Source organism: Lepidochelys kempii, chromosome 2 (genome assembly GCF_965140285.1).
Source record: "Lepidochelys kempii isolate rLepKem1 chromosome 2, rLepKem1.hap1, whole genome shotgun sequence".
Taxonomy (NCBI): domain Eukaryota; kingdom Metazoa; phylum Chordata; order Testudines; family Cheloniidae; genus Lepidochelys; species Lepidochelys kempii.
Window position 1 is genome coordinate 24,712,854 of NC_136381.1, and position 24,179 is coordinate 24,737,032.

General features: G+C 43.1%; 1 protein-coding gene across 2 annotated transcripts in view; it reads right to left on the reverse strand.

The window, feature by feature from the left end:
* Nucleotides 1–24,179, reverse strand: part of COL14A1 (collagen type XIV alpha 1 chain) — a 174,755-nt gene that overhangs the window by 137,797 nt on the left and 12,779 nt on the right. For both annotated transcript variants that reach the window (XM_073330233.2, XM_078851428.1), the window contains exons 3-5: nt 18,002–18,118; nt 14,307–14,450; nt 9,708–9,806 (exon numbers count right to left, since the gene is read on the reverse strand). In XM_073330233.2, coding sequence (XP_073186334.2) covers nt 9,708–9,806; nt 14,307–14,450; nt 18,002–18,118 — 360 coding nt within the window. The remainder of the gene's footprint in view (nt 1–9,707; nt 9,807–14,306; nt 14,451–18,001; nt 18,119–24,179) is intronic.

Here is a 24,179-nt window from a genome sequence, read left to right on the forward strand (position 1 = left end):
AACTATCTGTAGACACAAACAGACAGATACACCATTACTGCTTGCAACTCACACTTTATTACTACTTCTTTGGAGAACAATGAAACACTGAATATTATGAAACTCTTAAGGCAGAAACATCTGCCACAGTTTGACAGCACCTGTAAGCCCTCTAGGTACTGAGCTAAATTGGGATATTGAGCTGGAAAGTTCTTAGGGGAGCAGAAAAGATGAGATAAGAGAGATATTTTACAGGAAAGAGTTGATTACCCTTCCAGACCGAACTACCATCCCTATCTTCCATCTCTAGTATTTATCACACATCTAATTTAAAACAAAAGTTCCAAACATGAGTGTTCAACAAAAGGTGATTTTTCCACATTCTACTAGTACTAGCTAAATAAACTGAACTGAAGCAAGGGCACTACTGAGGTTAAATTTGCCTCTAAAGCTGCTGACCTACAGCAACCTTGCAAATTTCCTGATATATGCTGCTCTAGGGCCTCATTCTCCAAACTATTATGCATATAAGACACTTTATATGCTCTATTATTTTCAGTGGGTCTACTTGTGTGAGCAAAGTTATTTCTGTAAGTAAACATTTGCAGGATTGTGCCCATTGAGCCCATCCATTTGTAGTATGGAGCCATCACAGTAATATTAATGAGAATATAATTCAGAGTCCAGTTAATTAAACTCTTCAAACTAGCAAATTAGGTTTCCAGCAGCAACTCAAAAGTGTTCCCTTCCAGTAGTGGAATCTCAATCTTCAGCTAAAACAACTGAGCTCAAGAGAAGAAGTGACATGAAGGAATGGAATGGAACAATTCATGCCAGACATCCTAATGTGAAGGTGGGGTCATCCCCTTGCTGACTGACAGTTGGTGAAGGATATTAATGGAGGTGCCAGCTCCAAAAATATCCCCATAACACTGAAACAAAATGAAAATTGGGGGGGCAGGATTGAGAAAGGATTAAAAAGATTCCCTCAGGAATTAGATGATAATGCAGAGGCCCCTCTCCCCTAGTCCCACATATTTGCAATTAAGTGGCAGGAGATCCATCCACCTCCATGAGGGAAAGACAGGGTCACCCAATTCTTAGCAACACACCTCCTCCCTGGTAAAGTTGTGTTCAATAGTTCTAGACTTCAATGGGCAGTTGTTCAATGGGCCTCTTGCAGTTGTGCACAGCTGTCACAACTCTTGTGCACTAGACAGCCCCAGCAGCATGGCAGAATTACGCAAATCCCATGAAGATATACAGACATGTTACTGAGTAAACAACCACCAAAAGATGTGCTCTCTCGTCCCTCTGACCACTGCCAGAACTCTGTTTGATGGAGGCTGGCTTTTAAAAAGGTGCTTTTTGACCTTTGACAGCAAACGAACATCTCTCCTGGATACGTTGGCCAGCTGTGGGACCAGCATTCATGCCATACCAGGTTTATCCATAGCTATAAAGCACCCATCACCATAGTTTTAATTCCTGCAAATCCACCATGACAATCCTTCAACGTGCAACTAAATATGGAAATCTATCTAAGGTGATTATGTGGCCTCCATTACTGTAGTATCTGAGCAGCTCACAATCTTTAATGTATTTATCCTCACAATGCCTCTGTGAGGTAGGCAAAAGCTATTATCCCCATTTTACAAATGGGGAATTGAAACAAACTAAGTGACTTGCCCAAGGTCACGTAGGAAGGCTATGGCAATGAAGGGTCTTAAATCCTGCACTCCCAAATCACAGACTAGTGCTCTAACCACTGGACTGGTCTTCCTCTCTGCAGCAGTGCATATGGACAGCATCCTACACATTTATTTATAGACATTTCTATAGTGCTAGATTGAAGTATGGATTAAAGCCAAGAGGACTGGAAACACCATGAATACATAAAATTTTTAACTTTTAACTTCCCATTCCAGTCTATAATATGATGTTCACAAGTTGCTCTTTGACATATGAGGTCAGGTTGCAGTATAGACCCATTCTAGTGTTAATGAGAATATAATTCAGAATTCACATTATAAATTATATAGATATATATGGAGAGAGAGAGAAAAAAATTTACTGTGCATTGTTGACTGGAATCTCCTTTCCTCTGGCAACTGTGTTTTATGGTATTTGTATGCTAGAGGCTGTACTAGTACATAATTTGAGTTACAGAGTTGTTACCTCATCTGCAAAACTTACTGTAGTGTAGAAACAAAGGGATGTACCTGAGATGTATACCAAGTAATTACAGTTTATATCATCCCTTGAAAGAACTTATCCTGAAATTCACACAGCAGCATTGTGCAAAGAGATCACACTGGAAAAATTTTATTATGAAAGAAAATATTCATCAAAACAATAAAAGCACAGTTGTGTGGAGAGGCACACAACTTTTATTTTATTTATTCTAAGGGTAGTTTTGTTTCCAAATATTACAGAAAGATTTACAATACTGTTGGATGATATATAGTCTAGGAACAATTAATATACAGTTTACAACTTTAACTGCTAAAGATTACTATTAATTATTATACCACTTCATACATGGGAGAAGAGGAAAGGTCCTCTCATGGATTGGTAACTGGTTAAAATATAGGAAACAAAGGGTAGGAATAAATGGTCAGTTTTCAGAATGGAGGGAATGAACAGTGGTGTCCTCCAGGAGTCTGTACTGGGACCAGTCCTATTCAACATATTCATAAACGATCTGGAAAAAGGGGTAAACAGTGAGGTGGCAAAAATTGCAGATGATACAAAACTACTCAAGATAGTTAAGTCCCAAGTAGACTATGAAGAGCTACAAAAGGATCTCAAAAAACTGGATGACTGGGCAACAAAATGGCAGATGAAATTCAATGTTGATAAATGCAAAGTAATGCACATTGGAATACATTATCCCAATTATACATATAGAATGATGGGGTTTAAATTAGCTGTTACAACTCAAGAAAGATCTTGGAGTCATTGTGGACCGTTCTCTAAAAACATCCACTCAGTGTGCAGCAGCAGTCAAAAAAGTGAATAGAATGTTGGGACTCACTAGGAAAGGGATAGATAAGACAAAAATATCATTTTGCTTCTATATAAATCCATGGTACACCTTCTCATAACACAAGAACTAGGGTATGACCAGGGCTGGCTCTACCATTTCTGCCGCCCCAAGCAGTGAAAAAAACTGTCGCCACCGAATTGTGGCCGCAGACGGCAGGAGAGAGAGAAGCTGCTGCCGAATTGCTACCACAGCCGGCGGAACGGAGAAGCTGCCGTCAAATTGCTGCCGCCGCGGAAACTCTGCCGCCCCTTTCTGACTGCCGCCCCAAGCACCTGCTTGGAACGTTGGTGCCTGGAGTCAGCCCTGGGTATGACACCCTGGCACCCCAGTGTTCACCACTGTCATGTAATTAGGATATGTTTTGTACAAAGTCTGCCTTGTGAGGTATCATTCTAAAAGTCTTGATCTGCGAGACATTGATATCTTGTTGGATTGTATGTGCGATCATCGTATGTGAAATTATGAAGTTTGGCTATGCATGTGTTACTGAAATATGTTGTGAGGTTGAAAACACCCACAAGCAGCCTTTCAGGTACAACAGTAAAAAGGACAAACAATGTTGATGGCTTATTGAGGAAATACACACAAGCACAAGGATTACCTCAGGAACTGTGTACAATAGAAACCTCTCAGAGATAGCACTATACAATGGGAGCTGTTTGACCCAGGTCACAGCAAAAGAGCTCTCCAGCAAGTGGGAAGAAGATATAAAAGGGGGACAATGACATTATGATGGGACCTCACTCTCCCTACAACAACACCTGAGGAACAAAGACTGAACACCTAGAAACACCTGAGGAACAAAGACTGAACAGGGGGGAAGTGATGGTCTCAGGCTGGAGAGATTTCTAGCCTGTGTATGAAAACCTGGTAAACCCAATCTGCGAAGCCAAGGCAGCTCGTGCCTTAAGAATCCACCAGCCTGTTTATCACTCAGGATGAGAATTTGCTAATTCATATCCTACCTATCTACCTACAAAGGGCCAAACTCTGTATTCCTTTACTGAGTAAGACTCCCACTGAAGCCAGTGGGAATTTATTAATTGTTCAGTTAAGGACTGGAGAATTTGACCTCTTGGGGGATTTGATAGCAGCCTTCAACTACCTGAAGCGGGGGGGCTCCAAAGGGGATGGAGTTCGGCTGTTCTCTGTGGTGGCAGATGACAGAACAAGGAGCAATGGTCTCAAGTTGCAGTTGGGGAGATTGAGGTTGGATATTAGGAAAAACTATTTCACTAGAAGGGTGGTGAAGCACTGGAATCGGTTAACTAGGGAGGTAGTGGAATCTCCATCCTTAGAGGTTTTTAAGGCCTGGCTTGAAAAAGCCCTGGGTAGGATGATTTAGTTGGGGTTGGTCCTGCTTTGAGCAGGGGTTTTGACTAGATGACTCCTGAGGTCTCTTCCAACCCTAATCTTCTATGATTCTATGAATAAAGAAAAACAAGTTTCTGAGTAGCAGCATAGAACAATGCATAAAGAAGGCAAACGGATTAGTGCACAGTAAAAAAGTGTGACTAAAATTGAAAGAAATACATAGTGGCTGAGTGTCTATGGTAAAGAAAGAGCTTTGCAGTATATGCAAATATTTTTAAATCATTTTATGAAGCTGATGTTTTTGTAGTTGACTTTTCATCATTTTATAAGCAACTCCTGAATAAAATATGGGATGAGTTTTCCTCATGCTTACACTAGTGCTGAGAGAAATTTTTCACCAAAAACCATTTTTTCCCCCACACACAAAAATGAAGATTTGAGTCAATCAAAACACTTCGCAAATATTTTGCAAAATTCTTTTGGTAAACTAAAAAAATTATGAAAACCCCTTCCATGTTTTTATTTTTTGATTCAAAACTCTTTGTTTAGAAAGTTACTTCTATTATGTTTTTTAAAAAGCACAAAAAACTAAAACAAAATGTTTTGTTTGACCTGAGATTAAGGTTTTTGATTTTTTGGAATGGCCAAACTGAAAAAGTCAGTTACTTGCACAGCTATAGCTTACACTACTGTAAATCCTTGATTCAGAGCAGCATCACTATTCAGGACCTCATAAAGCATCTCCTGGACTTTAAGCAGATGCTTAAGTTCCACTGAAGTTAAGCAAGTGTTTACATGCACTCCTGAACAGGAATTAATTTAAGAACATGCTTAAATGCTTTACTGAGTTGGGGCATTTTCCAGGGGGGATAAACTGAAGGCAGTGGGGATAAACTGGTGTAAGTGAGAGGAGAATCTGGCCTGCATGTCTTAGGCCTCGTCCACACTACCTGGGGAGATCGATCTAAACTATACAACTTCAGATATGTGACTCCCCTTGTGCTTCTCATCCAGGTGGAGTACAGGAGTCAATGGGAGAACAATCTATGGTCACTTTAGTGGGTCTTCACTAGACCCACTAAATCAACTGCTGATGCATCGATCACCATGCGTCAATCCCCCAGTAAGTGTAGACAAGTCCTTAGTTTCTTTCTAACAGGTTGTAAGAAATATCTGAAGCCCTCAGAAAAGCTTTTTGAAGAGAATAGGATACATCTGAGAATCTATGAACCACTGTATGGACTGAAACAGAAAAACACTTGTGGAGAGTTGTCGGAAAAAACTAAAACATCTGAAGAAGCATAGAATGTATTAACCCCTTTTCTTGCACAGAAAGGAGCTTTGTGCACAAACTGGCTGGAGAACTGACCAGGTACAATTGCTGGAAGATGAGTGGGCTGAAAGAGGTTGAGATTCTGTTAACTTTATTTGGAGAGTGAGAAAGCATTCCCGACACATTAATGTGTGTGTGAAGTAGTCAGGGTCTCTTGTTCTTCTTTCTGGAACAATTAGAGTGGAAAGTTTTTTCTGGGTGCCTGCATTAAAGAGCTCAGACCTGCACTCCTTACTGAGGGACACCACCCCTTGAAATCAAAAGATGTCTCAATAAATTGGGAATGCAGGATCATGGATGAGGCACTGGACCTATTGAAGTCAGTGTGAGTTTTCCTATATTTAAATGTGCACTCCTAGAGCAATCCTATCAGACGAACATGGCTGCTACTCTGAAACCTATCAGTTAAGTATTTTCAGCCATAAAATTCAGTGATCGACTTGCTTTTGTCCTTTTTACAAACTCCATAGGTAAGCTAAGAACATTTTCTAAGAGGTTCTAACAGCATAAGGTAGCTGCCACATATTCTGCTCTCTCACATAATGTCAATATTCAGTTCTACCATACTTTATTAAACAAATTATTGTTGTTCATTAACAGCTTTACCTCAAGATGTTGGGTTGGATTCTCTGCTCCACCAAGTTCAAAACCAGCCAGAGGGTTGACCTGGAGGATTCTTCAGCCTGTAAGAGGAATCTCTGGGTATGTCTACACTGCAATAAAACAACTTGAGGGCTGGCCTGTGTCAGCTGACTTGGGTTTGCGGGGCTTGGCCAGTGGGGTTATAACATTGCAATGTAGGCATTCAGGCATGGGCTGGAGCCCAGGCTCTGGGATGCTCTGACAGTGTAAAACTGTCAGAGGCTGTTTAGCGCCTTCCTGTGCCAGCTGCCCACGCCATCTGTGGTATAAGGGGGAGAAGGGGACATGAGAGGAGCAGTGTATCATGGAGCTCCACTACACGTGATATACTCCACTGACACAAGGTCTGCCTACGTATTCTAGAGGTGGAAGTTAGAACAGCAGAGTGCGTACTCTAACTTCCACTGGCCACATGGCAGAGGATGAAAAGACACTGTGGCAGCTCCCTGGAATTGCTACTTTGTGATGCATCCCAAGTGCATCAGGGACATTATTTCTAGTCTTAAAATGTCAGAATCATCTTGAATTGCAATACTAGTGAAGCTCCTATAAGTCAGTCTAGTGTCTGCCCAATGCTCTCTTTCAAAGCCTATATTCTACTATTGAATACCTTTCTCATACCATTATTATAGCTTCAAAAGTGATCTTGATCAACATGTGTGTTTGCATGCATGCACTTTATATTATATAACACACACAAATTCTTTGAGTCTATTTCGACTGCTATATTTGAGGGGTTTAATTATGCTTATATTAATACCCAGATTTTTAATTTTGGCATGAAGCAATTTATTGCTGGTCTCAGTTCATTTAGTCATGTTCAAAAAGTGTTTAATATCAAATGTCTAAGCATCATTTTTTATACTTTACCATGTTATTTTGTTCTTAACAATGTTTTAATCGGTCTTTCCCCAACTCCTCCCTCATTTCTTTTGAGCTCTCTCAAATCCAGAAGTATAAACTAAAGTGTTTAGCTATCAACTCATACAATTTGGATAACATTATTCTTCCTGCACCAATGTACCATTCTAGGTTCACTTCTGTCCTATGTATTTTACCACAGATGCAGTCGTATTCTACATAAAAGGTTTTTGCTAATGCTGTCGTCCAACTCCCATTAAAATCAATTGGCCTGAACTGCCATTACATTAAATAAAATCTGCACCTGTACAAAGTGAAAGTCTGCGCAAGGTTTAAGCCAGTGAAGAATCCAGCCTAATGATATCTTTATGTTGACTTAAATGGGGTTGGATTGGGAACAGAGCTGTACTGAATTAAAGTCAGGATCCACAAAAATAGCTACAAATAGGGCAAAAAAGTGAGCTATTTCCAAGTTTTACTTTACCCCAGCACACACCCCAGCTTCACAGAAAACCTTCAGACAAGACCAACAGTTTTTCATAGAAAACTTTTGCATTTCTTCTGAGCATATGGCACACTTCCATTTTGGTATTCAGTACTAACCATCAGTATTTACATGGAATGTGAAGACCTTCAGAGAACTAAAGCAAGTTCTGAAGTTAAAAGATTTAATAATTTTTTTAAAGGACTGAATCATGACATGGGGAGGCAACAGACCACAACTTTCTTGTGCCAGCTTCATCCTCCTTTCTCCAAACTTTGCAGATAGACTTAGTTCTGCCTCTACTTCTGGTCTTCCTGAAGGGTGTAGTAGATCCTCTCCTGAAATGTGGCTCAGGGACCTTCTCTCTCTCAGCCAATTCAACACTTTCTTCAAATGTTATTACAGGCCCAGCTTTTTCTCCCTGGCCTTTTTCACTTCTTAAGCCTCTAAACAATCACATCTTCCTTCCCTAACCATCTCATTTCCCCCAGCTCCCAAATATTTGACATTCTCCCAAATACTAGGTCAGATCACCTCCATCCATATTACATCAGCAGATGCAGCGCACAGTTTAGAGTACCATACATGCTAGTGAACTTCTTTCCAGAAACTTCTTTCCAGTAAACTTCTTTACATTCTGTATGGAACGTGAAGACTTAGTGGCAAATTGGTATGAACAATGCTGTACAAAACCAAACTGTATTAATTTAGATACTGTCTTGTAATTCCTTGCATAGTGACAGGTTTCAGAGTAGCAGCCGCGTTAGTCTGTATTCGCAAAAAGAAAAGGAGTACTTGTGGCACCTTAGAGACTAACCCATTTATTTGAGCATGAGCTTTCGTGAACTACAGCTCACTTCACCCATTTTTTCATGGTCTGTGTGTATAAAACATCCTCACTGCATTTTCCACTTTATGCATCCGACGAAGTGAGCTGTAGCTCACGAAAGCTCATGCTCAAATAAATGGGTTAGTCTCTAAGGTGCCACAAGTCCTCCTGTTCTTTTTGTCTTGTAATTATTGAACAGACATATAGGGTATAATCCGAAGCCCACTGAAATCAGTGGAAAGATTCCCATTGACTTCAGTGACCTTTGGACCAATAACATAGTGCTTGCACTACCATGATACAGAATAAAATGGCACTGGAGAGGTGAGAACCTTGCAACTGTCTATTTATTGCAGAAAGATTATCTCAAGCTCTTCTTGCCCTTGCTTGCTCTGCATATCGTAGATAAATGCTCATGGGAATAATTGCCTTCAGTGTTATTTCTGAAAGGAGGATTTCTTTTAAGAATTCAGAACCAACAGGAAGCTATGTTAGGTGTTAAATGCAGAATGGATTTTCTTGTATGTGCTATATATACTGGAAATGTTTCTGATGACTAGCCCAGTCGCATTACCCGTCCAAGTCTGCTACATTTATTTTTGTTAATCTGTAAAGAATCTCTCTCTCGCACTCAAAATCAAAACATCTAAAATAAAACTTGTGTAATGACACATAATGACATGTAATGCATGCATAAAACAGACATTTGTACATTAAAATCAGGTAGTTATGCAAGGTTGATTCTAGAGGGCAAAGTAATAAAATATGACAATTTCACATCAGTTCCAAGCATGAAAGTCATATTTAATTCTGTCATTATTATATATATACTATGTTGTATATTGACTAATGAATGGAAGTGAAGAAATCAGGCAAGACTATCTGTTTTATGCAGGTTCAAAAGAATACTTTCAATTATTTTTCATGCTGTTTAGTTTTAAAAAACTCTGTTTAAAGATGAAAAATAGAACAGCAAAGTAAAGAAAACTTTCTATTGTAGCTAATCAAATATCCAGGGTGAATAAAATTGCCTTTTACTTATATTTAATTGCTATAATTGCCATCAATGCAATTAAATGCAGATAATTATCTTGGAACACAAGTGAAAAAAAAGTCACTTATCTGTAATGAGGAAAATGGTCAGTGTAATGGCAGAGTTATATATTTAACTGGCTATTAATGTGACATCACAAAATCATATTTTTGACATTCTGACCTTCTGTAGATGGAGATGGTTTACTCCCGTACCCTTGACCTTCTGTACCCTTGACCTTGGATTTACTTGATGTTTCCTTCTTTCTTTCTAGATCTTTAACTACAAAGATAAAAGGAAATGTATCAGACTGGGAAAAGCTTAGTTAAATGTATCATATTCTTCCCCCATACCAGAATCTTCATGCAACATTTGTACAATTTGCTTATGCAGCAAACGGCAATTGGGTTGTTTGTTTTCTAATCTCAGTCATGTTCTTGGTAGGTATTGGTGAGAGTGACTCCTCACTCAGGAGAGTCCCAGCACAGGAACATCAGTATCAGGACCTAAGTTGCTTCTACTAGCAGAACCCAAAGTTTAGGAGAGCCTTTGGTGATGGAAAATCTGCCCAGAGGAAAGACACAGGAGTGCAAACCTCCTGCTCCACCACCCCAGACAATTGGCCAGGATGGCTAGAGAGTGGGAATGGGTCAGGAGGACAGAATTCCTCTCCAGTCTCTGGCACCTGGTGAATTCATGCCAGCTACTATATCGCTCCATGAAGCCCATGCCTTGGGCTGCCTCCTTCCTGCCTTCTTCAGGGCACCACACACTCCCACAGGAGTAGGACAGGTCCATAGCTCAGACTCCCATTGTGCCTAGCCCTCACATGGGCTAAACAAGTTAGGGGTGGGTGTGAAGGCTCCTTACACCCTTCCCTCATCCCTCATACGTACTTATAAAGTACAGAAAATAAATTCTACCCAGATTAAAGCCTTTAATTTATATAGGGCTGATTTATGACCAGCATTGATCATTATTTATATTATACTGTGCATAGAGGCCCCAGCCAAGATCAAAAGCCTCCTTGTGCTAGGCATTAACACATAGTAAGAGAGACTCTCACTGCCCCAAAGAGCTTACAAGATAAATAGACATGACAGGTGAAGGATAGAGAGGAAATATTATCCCTGTTTTGCAGAACTGAGACCAGAGATATTAAATAATTCACCCAAATTCCCAGACACTGCCTGTAACAGAGCCAGGAATTAAACATAGATCTGTTGAATCACAATCCAGTTCATAACCCCAGAACAATCCTTCCAATCTCTACAGTGCTGCACAGGGAGTAAGGGAGATACAAGTCTCCATTCTACAGTGTTGATACCTACATTGCAGGTTCCAGTGGGTGGAGAGGGGAGCAGCCTCTGCAGGCCTGCTATCCTCTCATCCTCACCCCAGAGCAAATGGGAGGCAAGTGCATGAATCCTGGTGGTAAATAATTGGAGTCTTGACTTCTTCCCCAGCACACAATGGCCAGCACAGCTGTGTGGGGGCAGAGATGGGATGCTATCTTTGTCATGTCAATACCAATAGCAGATTACTTACCCCAGGAGCAAAGCGGGAGAACTGTGATTCAGAGACAATTCTCTCCTTTGTCTGCTCTTGGAATAGTGAATCCACACTCTACCCTTTACTCAGGGCAGACTGAGACCCTCATGAGCTAGCCCATGATTAGGTTATGCCGACCCTCGAGCTACGGGTGTAACTTCCAGGTTGGGTAGACATACGTGCGCTAACTTTGATTGAGCTAGGACACTAAAAATAGAAGTATAGCTGCAGGGGCACAGGCAGTGGGATGAGGCAGCCACTCCAGTATGTACCTAGGGTCCCAGGTAGGATTGTACTCAGGGCGACTAGCCCATACTGCCATCTGCACTGCCATGGCTACGCTTCTATTTTTAGCACACTTGCTCACTCTGAACAATTCCATCTACCCGAGCCAGAAATTACACCTCCAGCTTGAAGTGTAGATGTACCCTAAGAACATCTGGACTCACATCTTACCCAGCCAAATCTTGCACTGAAGTGAAAGGGAGATATTGCCAGAGTACAAAAAAAAAAAGGGAGAGAAGGGGTTCAAAAGGGAGCTACATAGATTTATGGAAGATGGGTCCATCAATGGCTATTTGCCAGGATGGGGAGGGATGGTGTCCCTAGCTTCTGTTTGCCAGATGCTGGGATTGGGTGACAGGGGATGGATCACTTGATGATAGCCTGTCTGTTCATTCCCTTTGGGGCACCTGGCATTGGCCACTGTCAGAGGACAGGATACTGGGCTTGATGGATCTTTCGACTGACCCATTATGGCCATTCTTATGTTCTTATGTAAAGGACTTCATGATTTGGCCAATTGCAAGTGTTGCTTGAGTAAGGTCTGATTTGGCTTCCATAGCCACTGACTCCAGTGGCTGTTGAAGATGTCTACACACAAGACTGGTCTCCAAGTGGTGAACAGAGCACTAACATGAGAGACTTCTCACTAGAAGGCAAAAAAGCAAAGTAATTCTGGCAAAGAGCTGGCCATTCTTCTACAGAGACTACCCCTATGGAGTTGAAGACATTGTTAAAAATATTGCCTCTATAAAGCTTTAAAAGCCAAAAAAAAAAATCATTCACATATTTGCAGGATGATGAAATTGAATCTATTAGTGCATCTGTTCAATCTACCTCTTTCAGACAAAAATCCATTACAAGGCCTTACTTATTTTATACCTTTTTATTCTACTGTGATTTGTAAGCTATCACATAAGAATTGCATACCTGATCATGTAAAAGAAAATATAAATTATCCCAAGAATAACAGACTACTGCAAGCTGTTAAGATTTCTGTAGACTTGAAAAAAGAAAGACAAAAAACTTTGTACATTAACTAGAACTCAGAGTTTAAAATGCTGATGTGTTCAGTGTCCTGCTAGTCTCTCATGATTTTACTCTGGCCCTCCTTTCCCCTCCCCAAAAGCGCCTTGGAATAGTATAATCTTCCACAGTCCCAAGAATTAGTCATCACTTTGTCATGGGGGAAGAAAAAGCCATGAAAATGCAACATAAAAAAAGAAGGACTTGCATACACATTGTATCTGGCTTCATTCATACAGTCATTATACGGTCAAATGGCATCCAAGTCTCACTACAGCCAATGAAAACATGTTGCAGCTAAAGAAACAATATATTAAATAGATTGTAACCCCGGCATTCTAAAAATCAAGCTGCCAACTCTGCTTCTCCTGTGGAATACATCCAGTTACGAACAACCACAGCTCATACTTTGGAAGCTTGAGTAGCCATTCTATAGGTTTTTCTTTAATGCTAAAGTAACCTGTGGTTTTGCGGGTTTTGCAACCAGTGGTATTTAAAATAATAAATACAGGCACTGGGGAATTCCGAGAAGGACTTGACATGGCCTCTACATCAAGTAATCAGCACTTGTTATCATGTGCTGGAGAGGAGAGGAGGGTGGTCTAGCAATTAGAACAGTGATTGGCAGACCCCATTACACGGTTAGAAACCTGAAGCACCAGCACCTCAGATACTAAAAATGTTCACACACGGTGTTTTGTAGGAAGGGGATTCAGGAAAAATTACTTCCCTACCCCCAGGCTATTTGGTCTTTGGTTCTGTGGACTAAATCTGTCCTGATCAGTCTTTAATTGAGTTCCAGAAGGGCTTGGCTACACTTAAAACGCTGCAGCTGCACTGCTGTAGCACTTCAGTGAAGACAGTACCTAGGCCACCGGAGGGGTTCTCCTGCCGGCCTAGGTACTCCATCTCCCCGAGAGGCGATAGCTAGGTAGATGGGAGAATTCTGCCATCAATCCAGCACCATCTACACTGGAGGTTAGTTTAGTTTAACTGAGTCACTTATGGGCATGGATCTTTCACACCCCTCAGAGACATAGTCATACTGACCTAATTTCCTAATGTAGATTAGGCCTGAGATGTAAATCAGGGCAGAAAGCTCACCTAACTAATCAACACACCCTCAGACAGAACACATTTATCCTTTTCTGTATATACCCCGGACCCTCGCTAGAACGCGGGATTTGGGTTCCATGCGTGGTACTGCGTTAACGCGGGGACCGCGTTAAAATGAATTGCAATTAAAGTAATTAAATTTGGGATCCATGGCCGCCACCGCATTATATGCGAATTCGCGCTATATAGACATGTGTTCTAGCGAGGGTCCGGTGTATTTGTTTGGGTTTTGCAGGATCATGTGCTGAACATATTAGGCCAGATTCTCAACAGATGTAAACTGACATAGCGCCATTAAACAGAGCTGTACTGACTTACACCAGCTGAGCATCTGGCCTATCATATGTTCAAAGTTTTAAGACTTACCCGTGGCTTCCCTGACCCCATTCTAAGAATTACACTGGAAATCCATGAAAAAGTGAAGAAATAAAAAAAGATATTCCTTTCATTTCCTCCCACTCACAATTCCCTTTTTATGAGTCATGGGCTATTTTCACAAGGGAAAGGAGAAAATTAAAGGAAATGTTAATAGCCCAAAGTTTTTAGTTTAGAATCCCTGCTACTAAGATTTCTTGCATGATGTCTGATAAAGCCAGACTTTGTATTACCAGGTGTACTCCACTGAAGTCAACAGACTTGCACCTTTTTACACCTGGCTGAAATTGGCTCTGTGTTCTCTATCGGTCTAAGTATTCATAACATGCTCATCTCTGTGGTATCTGAGTATACTGCACATATATAGATTGAAGAGGTATTTGGTAAGACAGTGCAATATGTGAGATATGATATATGCATACAGATACATACTTCTGAACTGCCCTTGTGCTGGCTTGCTCTCTTGGTCTTTATTGGATGCAATAATCTGAACTGCATAGCTTTGATCTGGAATAAGACCTTGAATAATTGCTTTGGTTGCACTGTTTTGAAGAGTTAGTTGATTGGTTTTTCCACCTGCAAGGAAACAAAAGGAGAAATAAAATCAGCGGCATAGTAAATAGTGAATGCTCTGATAAGGTAAATTACTACATTTTAAACCACTTAAACGTATACTTAAGCTACATTAAGTACGGTAATGACCAAAGTCCAGTCACTCATCACTGGTTGTCTGTTCCAAACCCTTGTCCCTTTGGAATGACACAGAGGACACCCCAGAAAAGCAGGGAGCCAGGTGGGCTGACATACTGTGTCCTTAAAAGGATGATTTCATGGGATGTACATTTTCTCCAAAACCTAACATGAATAACAGGTCAGACCTGGCTATGTGCACACATGTGAAAGCATGTACACACACACACACACACACACAGGAAAGGCCTACAGGAAATGGAGGTCCTGGAGAGGGGACAAAGTGAGACACAGGAGAGGAACTGGAAGGCCACCCTGGAAATTGAGCCATCTGAACTAGCAGAGACCTCTGTGGGCATTACTCTGTTCTGGAAGCAGTCCAGAGACTCATCCCCAACTGGGAATGTGGACATGAAATGAGAGGCTGGAGGAATAGGACATCATGAAGTAGACCTTGACTAGGGGTGAAAGGAGATGGCCAGGAGGTCTAGCTGGTATCGGCAGCATTCCAGAAGCTCTGAGGAGAAGTGTTGCAGTGACCCTGGGAGGCACAGATAATGGAATGAACTACTGGGAGGAAAGCAGCTACTAGCTAACACCATGAACCGTGGAGAGTGGGAAAAATCTCTCCAGAGAAGCAGAGACTGCATTCACAAGCAGGGACAGTCCCAGAGTGCTGAAGCCAGAAGGACTGTGCTAGTGAAATGCAGAGGCCAGTGGGCCCAGTAAGACAGCCAGGAAGCCCAGCTCAAAGCCACTGTCAGGATCACATCTGGGATGTGGGCAGTCATGCCTAATGGTCAGAACCATGAGGGTGGCCAGATTAGAGCGGAGTCAAGCCGGAGTCAAGAATCAGGGCTCTGTGGGTGTATTTGAGACCAGAGCCACGGGTCAGAAGCCAAATGAAAGAGCCAATGGGGAGTTGGAGATGTAGTCAGGAAGTAGAGCCAGGGGTACTGAGGATGAGAAGGGAAGGAACTGGAAAGGGCACAAGAGTAGGCTGGATAGGAGCAGGCAGGGACTGGATGGGAGCAGGTACAGGAAGCAGGATCAATCACAGCTGTGGCATGGGATGCATTGAGCAACAATAGAGTTCTGGCTGCTACTGGCTCAAGTAGGAGTTTAAATCTGCCCTCCACCAGTCAGGAAGTGCAGTCAATCAGGCAGCGCCTGCCAGGTTCAGCTGTGCCCAGAGAGTTGCTTGGAGACTGACCCTGCTCTACCTGGATCCCTGACACCCACATGGAGAGAAGGGAAAAAAAGCAATTTGTAGTGAGTGGCAGCTATAGGTCTGTTCTTCTAATGAGGCCAAAGCAGAGCAACTGAAACAGGAAGGGGCAGTTTATAAGAGCAGGGAACTGAAGAACTGCAGGTAAGAAAAATCCAGTGCAGAAGTTAATCTGATCAAGCACACTTCAAGGGGCCAGCAGCTCTAAAAGAGTTTTGCTGCAACAAGACAGTCAACACATAGGAACTAGCTGCAGAAGAAGTCACAGTAGTTTTCAAGTGCCCTGGCTTAAAGGAATAGGAACCAGAAAAGGCTCTAAGAGGGGAGAGAGTCTTGCACAGGGTTAACTCAGCAGAGAAATGGATCATAGTGCAAAAGGATACAAACCAATGAGCGCCGGACCCATGATCCGAGACACTAGGAATGAGGTGGGAGGAGCTACATATGGGGAACTAGCTGTGACACGGCTAGGCAGGTAATTGTGGGGAGGGAGGGAGGGAGTGAGCAGTCCATAAACTCAAAGCCTAAAAAGCAATTTTCAGCATGACTGAACCATGAAGACTCATCTGGGATTTGAGTCTCCCACGATCAGTGGCAGGGTTCAAGCAGCTGGGAGTGAATTTCAAACTTTTTAAAATACTTAGGTAATAGTCCTCAAAGGACACATTAAAGGAGTTTGTTTTAGTTGTTAGGCAGAGGAAGGGAGTGGCCTAATAACTTTTCCCAAGCATGATCCAATAACCACTAACAAGGGCTCAGCAGCTGCATTTTGTGCATTTCACTACTCCTGCCTCAACCCATATGCAGGCTTTGAGTGCAGGGTGGTGGGCAGTAGGGCAAGAGGCACTGAAGTGGCACCAGCAGTGCGTCGTACTCAGCACTGCCCACCAGTGCTCACCACCCTCCCTTCTCCATCCTTTTGCTTACCACTACTAGACTGGGCCCTACTAAATCTACCACTGCTTTAACTGAACGTACAAACTATCCATATTGCAAACTACCTTGAGGATTAACATTTATTGGAGACCCTCTGCCGTCAGCGGACTGCCAAAGCACACCACATTCACACTATCGAAACTGCTTACACTCTTTTTCCTTTTGCTCATCTGACTCAGCGGCCATTCATTCCTTTGGAATTTAATACCTTTTCGCACAATAGCTGACTTAACTGCTTCATGTCACACACTGTTGCAACTTTTGTTGGTTTGTGGTTTTTGGCACATTTGTATTGCTTTTATATATCACATGTCTGCTCATTTTAAGGTTGAAAGCCAGTGCAACAGTAGAATAGGGAGAGGAAAAAGAAAACTATCGCTTTCTCGTCAAGAAATTGCTACAGCTGTTCTTTTTCACTGTCCAATCTGTAAGCTACATTTTATTCTTCAAAGTAGATTATATATAAATGAAACAACAAAGTGCAAATGCAGTTTGTAGACCTCACATTTATAAATTTCAAATGAATACATTATAGTCTACATGTGATAGTTATTCTAAAATAACTAAGCTATAGTTTAGTTGTCTTGGTACTAGGAATAACAGTGTGGATATATTGCAAAAATTTGTTTCTGGTTTCTTCAGCAGCACAGTTTATGAACATTCACCCTCTCCTGATAGGGGGTCTGTAGGATAAGGGCTACCTTAAGCATGACTAAAATATTATGCAGACTGGAGAAGTTCAGAATCCACTAGTTCAGAATCTCTTAGCTGCATTGACAATGAAGCTATAAAAAATTATGCCAGCTAAGGACCTGCCCCTCTGCCTTTTACTCACTTCCCTTGTTCTGACTGCCCAAAATTCCCATGGACATTCACAAAACTTCATCTACTGACTCTTTTGGGGCACTTGCTATTTCCCTGTATACGGCAAGCAGGACAGAGGAGGGAATGCTCACAGGGACAGCACCAGAGGTAGAGCTCGCTACCGATGATGAAGCACAGAAAGTATCAGTCAGTTGACTCCACCCCCTGGACACTCCAGACATCTGCATTCAGACTAGCCTCCAGCTGCAGTGTGGCAAGTTGGATTGATCTCCCTCCTGCTGGACAGCCAGAGCTCCGGGTTGTCCAGAGCCAGCTCAAAGTCCCCCAGCGTTGTGGAGTGAGCCCCAAAGCAATAGGCGGCTGCTTTCCTCCAGGTCACCATGACAGCATAATCACTGGACCTAAATGAACCAAATATGTCTATAGACAAATGTAAATATTTTTTTACCTGAACTTGGAGTGACAAGAAGCTTAAATCCAGTAAATTTCCCTTTAGGGGCTTTCCATGAAATCTGTACACTGTCATGAGTGACTAGATTATACCTTAGTCTTGTTGGTGGAGCCACTGTAAGGAAAAAATAAAGAGATCTTACTGTACCATACAAAAAAAAGTATTTATATTAATTTTTAAATAAATGTTAAGGAAAATACTTAGGCAAACACACGCACACAAGTTTGACAACACAAAGGATGCAAATTATTCTAAATGTCACATAAATCAGCTTATTAGTTTGTAAAATAATATTAATCCCCAAGGTGCCTTATTTCCCCCAAAGACATAGCCTTTAATTTACAGGGGGAAAAAACCAAAACTACTGACTTTACAAAAGACAGAGACAAATGGTGTTAGATGTTAAGACTCTAGTTTAGCAAGCAAAGCTGGTTATACAAAATGCTCTTTGTTAATGTATAGGAACTAAAATTGATCTTCCTTCTTATTTGGCAATATGCCTTTCCTAGCTCTTATGCCAAATATCATGGGTTTTTCATTTAAGTCACTCAGGGCCAAGTTTTCAAAGGCTTGTGTGGGCACAAATGTCCTTCTTGTATGTGTATTTTAGGTTGCAAGCAAGGGACAGGAAATAGCACATTTTTCAAAAGGGTGCGTGCAGAGCTGCAAAAATGGAGCATGCAAACTGGTTGGGTCATGGGCATGGCCTCAGTAGTTAATGCACATTCATCCTTATCAGAAACTAGAATTGTCCTGGGCCCCTCCACGGCTAACTTAGACGTATACAGGCTAACCAAGGTTCAGGCAAAGGCAATCCAGGCACTGTAGGTGAAGCCAGCCTCTACTGACTTGTGGATCATCAACTATAGTTCAACATAGTAGAAGTTGGAAAGGATGGAAACATGAAGGGATTGTGGGAGAAAGGGGTAGGTGGCATTTTAGGTGCCCAGGAACAAGCAGAAATTCCAGACCTGTGTGCTCTGAGGTGATCAGAGGAGCGGAGATGGCTGAAAAGAGGGAGGATGGCAAGGACTATCAGGGGCTCTTCACTTGAGTCAGCAAGGCAGTTGCATGCCTGGAATACTTTCCACTGTGTGCTTTTGGGCATGCAGCAGCAGTTATGGTACCGTACCAGTTCACTAGCTGACTCTAATATATTATTAGCATATGCCAGTGGTCTCCAACCTTTTTACGCCCAAGATCACTTTTTGAATTTAAGGGAAACCCAGGATCTACCCTGCCCCTTTCCTGAGGCCCTGTCCCTTCCCCAAAGCCCCACCCCACTCACTCCATCCTCCCCTCTCTCCATCACTCGCTCTCCCCCACCCTCACTCACTTTCACTGGGCTGGGGCATAGGGGTGGGGTGCACAAGGAGATGCGGGCTCTGGGCTGGGTTCACAGTGTGGGAGGGGGCTCTGGGATGAGCCTGGGGCAGGGAGTTGGGGTGCAGGAGCAGGTGAGGAGTGCAAGCTCTGGGAGGGAGTTTAGGTGCAGGAGGGGGCTCTGGACTGGGGCAGAGTGTTGGGGTGCAGGAGGGGGTGGAGTGCTGGCTCTGGGACGGGGGTCAGGGCTGGGGCAGAGAGTGTTGGTGCAGGAGGGGGTTCAGGGTGCAGGAGGGGGTTCAGGGTGCTGGCTCCAGTAGGGGGCTCAGGGCTGGGGTGCAGCCTCCCACCAGGCTGCACTTATCTCGGCGGCTCCTGGTCGGCAGCACAGCATGGCTGCTGCTAAAGCAGGCTCCTTGCCTACCCAAGCCCCATGCTCCCAGAAGGAGGCAACGCACCCCTGCGGGGGGAGGGTGGCACACAGCTCCACGCACTGCCCCTCTCTGCAAGCACTGCCCTCGCAGCTCCCATTGGTCGCAGCTCCCTATTCCCAGCCAATGGGAGCTGTGGGGGCAGTGCTTGCAGGCAGGAGCAGTGCATGGAGGGAGACCCCTGCCCTACTGCCCCTGGAGCCACACTGGCTGCTTCTGGGAGTGGCATGGGGCCGGTGCAGACAGGGAGCCTGTCTTAGGGAGATCGCGATTGAATGGAAGATCTTCTATGATCAACCACTCGATTGCGATCAACTGGTTGGTGACCACGGGCATATGCTACGGTCTTGTAATGAGTTGTGGTTGCCCAGCCCTGTATGTACATCCTGAATGATGTGCTATTTATGAAAATTGTCCTACCAGGCACCTAGGCAAGGTAACAGTACAGGAGAATCAGCCCTAGTCTACACTGCAGAGTTAGTTTGATGCAAGGAAGCTTACACTGACCTAACCCTGTAAGCGTCTACACTAAAATGTCGCTCCCGCCAGCGTAACTCACCTGCTACACCGACTTAATAATTCCACCTCCACAAAAGGCATAGTGCTTAGGTCGATATAATTAGGTCAATGCAGTGTCAGTGTAGACACTGCGTTATTTATATTGACTGTTTCTGGCATTCAGAAGCCTTCCCACAATGCCCCGCACTGTCAGTTAAATCGGTGCAAGCGCTCCTGGTGAGGACACGCACCACCAACACAAGGAACATAGTGTGGACATGCAAACATGATTTAATTACTGCAGTGGCCATACATCGATATAAGTTAGATCGACTTAATTTTCTAGCGTGCACATGCCTCTTCCTCTTCCTGAGGGTATTTTGCTAGCTCAAGGGCAGAGGTACCCGCTACCAAACTACACTAGTCCAAATGGTTTACTCCAACAATTGGTTCTGTCCTGCCCATAAAATTGAGCATACATCCCAAGGGCCTCTGTCTTCACAATTCCAGATGGATATGGCAGCAGAGGGTGGCTTCCTCCTGCCACTGCACAAATGGTTTCTAGACCTGAAGGCCCAGGATATACCACAGCAAACACCATGACTTAAAGATAGCATGTATCTTTTCTTTCTATTTTCTTTTAAGAAGTTTAATAATGTTTTAGTCTTTTTTTAGTTGTTGTTGGCCCAAACGTTGTTTTTGGTCCCAATTTATACGATGAGCTAATATTTATCTTCTCCTGTGTTGTTTCTCGTTAAGATCCACAGACAGGTGTGATGAGTGCCAGAGCCCATAGAGATAAAGAGCTGCCAAGACACTCCCTCAGGCCTCACTAGTTCTCCCATTTCAGTCAATGGAGCTTTGGCAATTTACATCAGCTGAGGAAGCTTACAAGAAGTGGAAGGTTGGACATATGACCAGGGAAGAGTATAAAAATATTGCTCGGGCATGTAGGAATGTTATCAGGAGGGCCAAATCGCACCTGGAGCTGCAGCTAGCCAGAGATGTCAAGAGTAACAAGAAGGGTTTCTTCAGGTATGTTGGCAACAAGAAGAAAGCCAAGGAATGTGTGGGCCCCTTACTGAATGAGGGAGGCAACCTAGTGACAGAGCATGTGGAAAAAGCTAATGTACTCAATGCTTTTTTTGCCTCTGTTTTCACTAACAAGGTCAGCTCCCAGACTGCTGCACTGGGCATCACAAAATGGGGAAGAGATGGCCAGCCCTCTGTGGAGATAGAGGTGGTTAGGGACTATTTAGAAAAGCTGGACGTGCACAAGTCCATGGGGCCGGACGAGTTGCATCCGAGAGTGCTGAAGGAATTGGCGGCTGTGATTGCAGAGCCATTGGCCATTATCTTTGAAAACTCGTGGCGAACCGGGGAAGTCCCGGATGACTGGAAAAAGGCTAATGTAGTGCCAATCTTTAAAAAAGGGAAGAAGGAGGATCCTGGGAACTACAGGCCAGTCAGCCTCACTTCAGTCCCTGGAAAAATCATGGAGCAGGTCCTCAAAGAATCAATCCTGAAGCACTTGCATGAGAGGAAAGTGATCAGGAACAGCCAGCATGGATTCACCAAGGGAAGGTCATGCCTGACTAATCTAATTGCCTTTTATGATGAGATTACTGGTTCTGTGGATGAAGGGAAAGCAGTGGATGTATTGTTTCTTGACTTTAGCAAAGCTTTTGACACGGTCTCCCACAGTATTCTTGTCAGCAAGTTAAGGAAGTATGGGCTGGATGAATGCACTACACGGTGGGTAGAAAGCTGACTAGATTGTCGGGCTCAACGGGTAGTGATCAATGGCTCCATATCTAGTTGGCAGCTGGTATCAAGTGGAGTACCCCAAGGGTCGGTCCTGGGGCCGGTTTTGTTCAATATCTTCATAAATGATCTGGAGGATGGTGTGGATTGCACTCTCAGCAAATTTGCGGATGATACTAAACTGGGAGGAGTGGTAGATACGCTGGAGGGGAGGGATAGGATACAGAAAGACCTAGACAAATTGGAGGATTGGGCCAAAAGAAATCTGATGAGGTTCAATAAGGATAAGTGCAGGGTCCTGCACTTGGGACGGAAGAACCCAATGCACAGCTACAGACTAGGGACCGAATGGCTAGGCAGCAGTTCTGCGGAAAAGGACCTAGGGGTGACAGTGGACGAGAAGCTGGATATGAGTCAGCAGTGTGCCCTTGTTGCCAAGAAGGCCAATGGCATTTTGGGATGTATAAGTAGGGGCATAGCGAGCAGATCGAGGGACGTGATCGTTCCCCTCTATTCAACATTGGTGAGGCCTCATCTGGAGTACTGTGTCCAGTTTTGGGCCCCACACTTCAAGAAGGATGTGGATAAATTGGAGAGAGTCCAGCGAAGGGCAACAAAAATGATTAGGGGACTGGAACACATGACTTATGAGGAGAGGCTGAGGGAGCTGGGATTGTTTAGCCTGCAGAAGAGAAGAATGAGGGGGGATTTGATAGCTGCTTTCAACTACCTGAAAGGGGGTTCCAAAGAGGATGGCTCTAGACTGTTCTCAATGGTAGCAGATGACAGAACGAGGAGTAATGGTCTCAAGTTGCAGTGGGGAAGGTTTAGATTGGATATTAGGAAAAACTTTTTCACTAGGAGGGTGGTGAAACACTGGAATGCGTTACCTAGGGAGGTGGTAGAATCTCCTTCCTTTGAGGTTTTTAAGGTCAGGCTTGACAAAGCCCTGGCTGGGATGATTTAACTAGGAATTGGTCCTGCTTTGAGCAGGGGGTTGGACTAGATGACCTTCTGGGTCCCTTCCAACCCTGATATTCTATGATTCTATGATTCTATGATCTGGCCAAGCATTTTTGTGATTCATGGTCATATCATCTAGTATTTTTCCCCCCTATTTGTTGCTTTTCTAAGAGGTGATAAAAATACTAGCTGACTTTTCTTTCATGTTGGTTTTGTTTGTTGGTTCAATTGTTTCTCAGTGTTAACAATGCTGCAATGTTAGAAGTTATCAAAATGTTAATCAAAGTTTAATGGTAAAGCTTTACTTCCTGCCATTGAGTTGTATCCAGCTTATTAGTTAGAGGGGCCTATTCTAGCAGAGTACACCAGCCTTAGTTATACTCCAGCCTTAAGAGCCAGAGGCAGCAAGGGAATGTGGAAGAGCCAAGACCAGCTTAGTCACATCGCAGCTGCTCTCAGGACACTGGAATTCAAGGGAGAGAAAAGTCAGAGGGAGAGTGGGAAGTGAGAGGCACAGAGACAATGAGTGTCAAAACAGCCTGGCACCCTGAAGACACTTTTCAAAATCTCTGCAATGAGCATGCATACAAACTATGCGCTCATGGATGGTGGGCATGATCTGGACAGGCCTAATCTCCGGACTGTCTGTCCACCCCAGTGGGGCTTTAGAAAATAGGCATTATTAGATTCAGAAGAATGAGCAGCTAAAAGTATCCATTGCACACATAGAACTAGTTCTTTGAAAATTTGGTGCACGCTGTTTTGTGATTAAAAGATCAAATATGAAGTATTGTGCTAGCCAAGATACTGCAAGAACATTCAGCATATTGTAATTGTAATAAAATAACTGAAGCTGTGGTAGAAGTTTTAAAGACCAGAAAGGTTGCAGGTACGGATTACAGTCTTTAATTCATTCTCAAGATTCATAGTGATTTACGCATAGTGCAAGGATAGAATCAGTCAGTGCTGAATGAACCTAGAGTGATGAATCATGAGTACCACCAGTTCACGAAAAGATGTAATTCCAATTATTTACTTTTTCAAAGCAACCATAAATAATCTTTGGGAAACCAGCTGTAAGATTCACAGGGATCCAGTGGCTAAGCACCAAGAATACAAATGCCAACCAAGTGTGTCCTATACCATTGCAAGGGAAAATGAGCTCTGAAGCCCCCTTTTCTCCCATGTGTGACCTA